General features: G+C 36.3%; 1 protein-coding gene across 2 annotated transcripts; it reads right to left on the minus strand.

The window, feature by feature from the left end:
• Nucleotides 1-211: 211 nt before the first annotated feature.
• LOC145631618 (uncharacterized) lies at nucleotides 212-8051 on the minus strand. 2 transcript variants are annotated; one of them, XM_081683737.1, is made up of 6 exons: nucleotides 6865-6986; nucleotides 4591-4643; nucleotides 3866-4060; nucleotides 3648-3677; nucleotides 1586-2683; nucleotides 212-874 (listed from the first exon to the last, which is right to left on the minus strand). In XM_081683737.1, exons 2-6 carry the CDS (start codon nucleotides 4621-4623, stop codon nucleotides 323-325), a joined length of 1908 nt encoding a protein of 635 aa, XP_081539863.1. In that variant the 5' UTR covers nucleotides 4624-4643; nucleotides 6865-6986; the 3' UTR covers nucleotides 212-322. The 2 variants fall into 2 exon arrangements, with proteins under 2 accessions (XP_081539863.1, XP_081539862.1); XM_081683736.1 differs by lacking the exon at nucleotides 4591-4643 and having other exon boundaries at nucleotides 6865-8051.

Genomic DNA, 8051 nt, shown 5'->3' on the forward strand with positions numbered 1-8051 from the left:
TACAACATCTAATATTACAGGGAATAAATAACCTCTAGTTTATCCAACTAATCTACAAAGAAGAGAAATTGATGGGGAAATAAGGTTTATTAGACAGCATGAACTTTACCGTTTACCCTCTAAAATTCTTCCTCTACACCCTTTTCCACCCAAAAAAAAAAAAAGAAAAAAAGAAAAAAAAAAAAAAAAAAAAAAAAAAAAAAAAGAGGGTATCTAACACCAGAAAAGAAAAGACTGAATGACAAGTATGTGTTTTGGGGGAGGGGGGGGGGTTTATCATTCAAATAAATGGCGGGATTTCAAATAAATGAAACCGAGGTTTTCAAAGGTTCCTCTCTATGAATTCCCAGATCCTCTCCTCCATATATATCCGATCCCTTAGGCGCCGAGGCATGTGCCTCTCATCAGGAAAAATAAGAAGCTCGTAAGGTTTACCAGCAGCCACGAAAGCATTCACAAGCCTAGCAGTATGCCTGAAGTGCACATTTTCATCAATCATTCCATGTACTAATAGCAGTTTCCCTTTGACATTTCGAACATGGTGCATCACTGAGCCAAACTCATAGCCAGCAACATTTTCCGTGGGCAATCCCATGTACTTCTCAGTGTAGAAAGTGTCGTAACCATCCCAAGAAGTAACTGGGGCCCCAGCAACAGCACAGCTGAACACATCAGAGAATCTTGCCAATGTCATGGCCGAAAGATACCCACCATAACTCCACCCATAAAGCCCGATCCTACCCTCTTTTGCTAATCCCTTACTAATTAACCATTCAGCTCCTGCCAGCTGGTCCTCAGCATCAATGCGACCAAATTTGTGTTTCACTGCTCCTTCAAAGTTTAGCCCACGTCGAGCTGATCCTCGGTTATCCAGCTGTGATTGTGGAAAAAGAAACAGAAGGGTGGCAGAATTAGTATCAAAATTTGTACAGAAAAGATATTAGGAGACAATATTGGTATATCAAAATACAAACCATAATACACAAAGACGGTCTGAAGTGAGGAGATATGTAATGATTTTCCTTTAAATAATTTAAGTGTAATGCTATATGTAGCCCTAAGGGCTATATATAAGCATTAAATATACTCTTCGAAATTGTATAAAATTAGGAATTCATGACAAAAACACGCGTCAATCAGTGTAATTAGTGTTTATATTTTCATGATTTCTTAACTTTTTACGATTTTCAAGTGTAAATTTAATGCTTATATGTAGCCCTATATCAGATGATTCCTTATGACAGTACATGTTAGCCAACCCCAAAACCAAATATTTTACAGAAAATATCACTTATAAGTCTTACACACAGATATAGAACTCCTCAATGGATCTTATATTCGATGACAGTATTCTGATACATTAAGTTTTGAATAATAGCAGTGTAAAAACATTGTTCATAAAAGATGCAAATATTCCATTCATTAATCATGCAGAAGGGACAAATGAGGTTGCGGCAAAATGAGGCATCCAAAAGAAAAAACAAATTAGGTTGCAGCAAAATGCTATATTAGAAGCTTAAACATCTATGAAAAAAAAGGTAAATCTAAGAAAGGCTCAGGATAAGAGTTGATAAAAATTACTGACCTTCCAGACCAAAATACCCTTACTTCTCAGGTACTGAGCTCTCATGTCAACGGCATTAATCCAGGAGTCAGACACAAGCTGCACACTTGGACCACCATAAACACTTATCATAGTTTTATATGGTGGTGGACCAAATCTTGCTTCATCAGGTTTATACATTGAAGCATACAATACAGTACCATCATTTGCTTTAATCTGGACGATTTCTGGGGGCTCAAGTTTGAGCCTCTTGAATCTTGGAACTCCCGATGGTTGGTCATATAATGTTGTAATCAAGCTTCCATCACGTAAAGAGCACAAGACAACTTTTGGCGGCGAAGTTAAAGAATCATGAATATCAATAAATCTTTGCATCTGATGGTCAAGTACAACAATGTGTTTTCCATTGCCCTGTGTCAATCTAACAGGGGCCTGCAGTGGGTTGGACCTACTGGGAATCAATTTAACAGAGTAAAGATTAGACTCCAATGGTCCATCTACTGTTCCGGTAAAATACAAAACACCTGTTGCCTCATTTACTCCGGCAATTTGTTCAACCATCCAATCACCTTCTGTTACAGGCCCTAAACAATGCCCATCAACGTCATGCAAGTAAAGATGGCGGAATCCTGTTTTTTCACTAGCCCAAAGAAACCCCCCCGAACCACCACTTATTGTTTTGTCAAGTGGTGTAAAGCAGTCGTGCAAATTCACCCACTTATCATGCTCCTCCACCAGCAAAACTTTCCTATGACCAGTCTTAATATCAAATTTGAGAATCTTTAACCTTGTTTGAGCTCTGTTTAAAACCTGAGCGATGAGAATGTTTCCGGGCAACCAGTTAACTCTAGCCAAATATTCATCATCCCTATTTCCTCCACAATGAAGATCCATCCATGTGATAGGACCTCCAGCAATAGATACCACACCAAGTCTGACTTTGACATTTAAAGCTCCTGCAAAGGGATAAGCATGATCTTCTTGTGCATCAGGACCAACTGAACTTTTACCCTGATGCATAATTCTAAATGGCGGAATATCAGAAGAATCAACTTCTGTAAATGCAATAAATTTGCTGTCCAGTGACCACCAGTAACCATTCTTGCGATCCATTTCCTCCTACAAATACATTATTGAAAGCATACAGGGATGGTTTAAGAAATAATACTACCAGGATTATAAAGTACTAGAATTTTGACTATATATTTCAGCATATAAAAGCTAAGTGCTAAGAGTTTTCAGAAAATTGTATTAAGGCTCCCTAAAGCATAAAATGTAATTATTAATTAAACCTGCTATTCTAACATCAACGCAAAATAGGCACGCACACACACACACACGCGCAAAATAGGCACACACACACACACACACACACACACAAACAAGAGAGAGAGAGAGAGAGAGAGAGAGAGAGAGAGAGAGAGAGAGAGAGAGAGAGAGAGAGAGAGAGAGAGAGAGAGAGAGAGAGAGTGCCCTTTATAATTACTTACGGCAATAATTATAAAGGGCACTGCCTAGAATAGTGTAAAAAGGGCATAAGCACATCAAAAATGAATAAAAGAAGGATGTCCATAAACATCTCCATTACCACTCTTCTACAATGCACAAGAGAAAAAGGAGTGAACTGCACATGGTATTATCTGAGAAAAATCATGTTTGCCATTCCAATTGGCATGGCATTCATGCTGCCAAAGCCTTCACAAGTTCACAACTAGTCCCTCAGAGGAAGCTGAAAGGGATTCCCAATGCTAATAAAATGGTGGTTGGCAAACATTTGACTGAATTTATGTGTATAACTTTCATCTCATGGAATCACTTTGTCAAGAGGACTCAAGACGCATGACTAATATGATAAAAGTCAATATATTTCAGAACATTTAAAGGTGACCTGGTTATTTGTTATAGCGAATTTAGGGAACAAGAATTCAAAATACAAAGTGAGATTGATCATAAACCCTATAAAATTGGGTTTTTGAGATTTGGGAGTATGTCAATGTCACCAGAATGTTAATCACAACATGTTGCGCGGTTGAAGAACCAGGATAAAAGCAAGAGTCATTAGAGGGCAGCATAGAAATATTACCTGAGCAATGTATTCAGCAAGACCATGAGTCTGAAAAAAAGAAAAGAACAAAAAAAGAACAAAAATGTTATGTCCATGAAACCAAAAAAAAAAAAAAATAAATAGATAAATAAATAAAAATTAAAAATTAAAAAAAAAAAAGGAAAAAAAAAGTTATTGAGAATATAAAATATTGTTATGTTGTCCATCAACGGAAACAGGATAAGTTAGCAACTTACTAAAGTACTTCCTTTTGCACCAGATGTTAATTGCTTCTCTTTGTTGTACAGGATATCGAAAACATGCAGCTCATAGCCTCTTACAAAAGCGATCATATTACCATCTGGAGAAAGATGTGGATCAATAATTGGCGAGTTGGGTGTGCTTTGAAGCTTGAGATCAACTTTGGAGGAAGAAAGATCATACAAATAGACCTGTGCATGTCAAAGGAGGAATGTGAGGGGCAATCAAAAGTACCTTATCGACAGGGATCAATAATGATATTACAAGGTAAAAGGGCTTCTAATATAACAGGCCTACAGCGGAACAAGGACGCCGGATACAATTCATACAAACAGTCTTAAACAGATGAAAGTTCAAAAGTGGTAACTGGCTCACGAAAACATAAAATAAAATTTCCTAAACCAGCACAAACAACAAAAACATCAGATATGCCCAAGAGTCCATTCAACATTAACTCATAAGTCATAACAAACGATGTGGCATTGTGACTCCTGAAAGACAGGGACAGACCTGATGAAAAGCAGGCTGAGACACTAAATTCAGTGTAAAGAGGAATCATAGCATCCAAATATATAACCCAGAAACAGCAACATAAGTATGGTTCCACATGCCTCAGAAAAAGTAGCAGATGTCCTAGACTAATGCAAGAGTACCTATTGCTAATGTTTAACCTCAAATCAGTCTCCTGAAACCAAAACTATCTCCTTCCTACAATTTGTACCTTTCTTAAGGGAAGGCAGGATCCTCTTTCCATTTCCACAAAAGAGCAGCTCCCTGTAGGGATCCAATAAGGGACCGGATTAAAACATATGAAAGGCTTTCCATAAGCATAACGAATCTAACAGAACGGCTATTTAAACTATATCAACAATATCTAATATAGTTGAAAAGGTCTACAAGGGTTCTCTATTCCATACTACACCCGTTTTACAAACAAGCATTTTGACCTTTACGATAGCCAATGCACAGCTTTGACCATAAAATTCTTAATATTCTATTAATAAAGAATTTATGTTACAGTAGGGGAATCCCAATCCCCAGTGAACATACCCATTACAGACCAATTTTAAGCTCTACTGTTTTTTTCCCCACCAAAAATCCATCATAGGGCATAGATCATGCACAACTAAACAGTAGTAAGAAGCAACTAGAGATGAGATCAGCTATGCAAGGACAAGTGAAATGTGCAACAATGTAAATTGAATGGTATGCTAAATTATGACATAGCTTACAACAGGAAATACAGACCTTATTCATGTCACGAATACATATGCCACTGCTGAACAGCAGCTTGATTTACGGTTCAGAACAAGGAACGTAATTTCTGAATAAGTAATTACAGAAGAAAAACAAGAGCCTAGAGCTTGAGTTAGTATGGTGTGTCCTGGAAACTTAATCCTTAAAGTCCACGTTTTAAACAAATTTCAATTTGAAAAATATTATGTCCTATACTCCTATGACACTATATACTTATATAGACAGTAAAGTAGTAAGAGAGAAAAATCAGTATCGAATAAAGGGAAAAATAAGAGGGTCAAGGTCTAAGACACCCAATGACAACCATCTATCAATAAGCTCCATTCCACAAAACAAGATAAAGAAGGGGAGATTCTAAGCAATTGAGTTTTCCACCAGCTTAACATAAGAGCCTGAAAGGCAATAGCCAAAGAGGTAAACAACTACTAGCTACTTTTCTTGTTCTAGCAAGAAACCACGGAAGAGTATATTGCAGTCATCAGTTGTAACTTGAACCCCCCTACCATCATCATAAACTCACAACTCACAAATAATTCAAACAATCTGCAATTGTGATCTTGAACCACCCTACCATCATCATAAACGACCACGCCAAACCCCACCAAAGCCTAAGGTAGTATCACATGATGCAAAATTTCTAAAGACAGTAATTCCGATACACTTTGAAAAAATAAAGAGAAACCCTTCAAATACAGTGATGCAGACATGTCACACATTGTTCTATTTGATCAATCCTTCCTCAATTTCCCGGTTTCCCCTGCCCTTTCCTTTAACGATGAAACTAACAAAAGTATTCCATCCATGAGGTAATATCGCATGATGCAAAAATTCTAAAAACAATAATTCCTATGACACTTTGAAAAAATAAAAAGAAACCCTTCGAATACAGGATGCAGACTTGTCACAAATTGTTCTATTAGACCCATCCTTACTCAATTTCCCCTGCCCTTCTTTTAAAGATGAAACCAATAGAAGAATTCCAGCCATTGATTTCTTTATTTTACAGACAACTAGGCGCCATGCATAAACATAGCACTCATCTATAAACTGAAAGTGTGAAAGACTTACAAAGTAAGAACAGAATTCTCATAACCAAAATGGATTCAATATAAGAAAGGGGGAAATCCTATTTTAAGACAAAGTCTCCTCTAGATTCTAGCAATAACCTCGACCCCAGAAAAGGCATCATCCAAGGGTCATAAAGAGTGTCATTGATATGGAAAAGCATATTATCATTATAAAAGAAGACTAAAAAGCATTAGTCCACATGAAAGTAGGAGCTCTATTAACTGCTTTGACACTTTTTGTAAATTGCCTGATTGTGACAAGCTACCTACATAAAATGCTGGATTTCAAAACATACTAAACGCCAACCTTCAGGAGTTACAGAAAAGTTTAGCATTCAATATAGACACTCCAAAAGAAGCCACGCTAATCAAGTTTAATGCAATAATTTTTTATGTTATGACACATAGAAACTCATTGCAGATAAATTCACAATATGCATGCATCAAAATGTGGATGCTAGCTTGTTTAGCTTAATCTTGGCATGGGGATCAAACCTCGTCTACATCACAGTCCTTACACCAAAATTAAAATATTAACTTTAACCATATAAATCAAACAAACAACAACCCAATTAACACAGAAATCAAGAGACAACACCATATTACCATATATAAGTTCATCAAAACACACAAACAAGTAATACTTGAAAGAAAGCAATCAGAAAACAAACCCCATCAGGCAAAGGCACCATGATCATCTTCTTCTTTGATGATAACATCTTAACCCATTCGTACCGCGTCACACCCAATCCCCTCTCTCTAGCTCTCTCTCTCCTCAACTTCTCCTCTTCAGAGATATTACTCTCATCAAGCCCACCATCAACAGGGCTAAACACCAATTCATGCTTACCATTTTCCAGATTAAAGCTGAAAACCTTCCTGCTCAAACTATGATCAGGGCTATATAAATAAGTAATCAAATTATCATCTGGACTAAAACTAAGTGAAGTGGGTGCAACATAACCAGGCAAAGGGTATTGCACAATTTCATCAACAGAGAATAAAGGGTAATCACCACCATCATCATCATCAACAGAAAATTTCTGGGAAACCATGGAATTATCAGTAACAGTTGCAGGCATATCCAATGAGAATGATCTAGAACGTTTTAGGGTATTCTTTGTCCCAGTATTAGTTCCAACTGGGTGCATTACAGACACATTTGAACAAAAAATTAACCCCTCCAAAAAAAAAGATGAATTGTTTGAGTGATTAAGCAAATGGGTTTTTACAGAATCGATAGAAATTGAAAGAATTTGGGGTTAATTTGTGATGGGTATCGATTGAAATCCAAAAACAATGCAAAAAATAATCGAATGCAAAAAGATTGGATTTTTTTGGATTTGATTGGAAGATGGAATCGAATTGATATGAATTTGAAGAAATCCGGGTGAAAGAATCGAATTTTGGGAACGATTTCAAAAGTGTTGTAATAGCTTCTGTAAAAAAAACTCAGATTCAGGAATCAGTTCAAATAGAAGAGAGAGAGAGTATGTGTTGTGCAAGAAAGATTGAAGATTTATTGTTTGCTTTTTCACTTTTCAGTACAGTATTAAACATCAAATTTAAAAAAATATAAACTTATTAAAATTAAAATGGATAATTGATTAATTGGGGCTAAAATTTGGAGAGAGAAACATAAAGGATTTCAACAAGGTAGGACATTTGTTTGTAATTTATGATTTTGATGTTTTTTCATGGAAAAAAAAAAAAAACCAATTTCCTAGGTTGAGGAATGGATATGTGGAGTTGATATGGACAATAGAAGAAATATGTGATTATCTAAGAATTGAGAAGTGAAAAGGAAAAAAGTGAAAAGGGTATGTGATAATAGAAAAAGGGTTCATGAAAGAGTTGT

Source organism: Chenopodium album, chromosome 5, assembly GCF_948465745.1.
Source record: "Chenopodium album chromosome 5, dcCheAlbu1.1, whole genome shotgun sequence".
In the NCBI taxonomy this organism is placed as follows: domain Eukaryota; kingdom Viridiplantae; phylum Streptophyta; class Magnoliopsida; order Caryophyllales; family Amaranthaceae; genus Chenopodium; species Chenopodium album.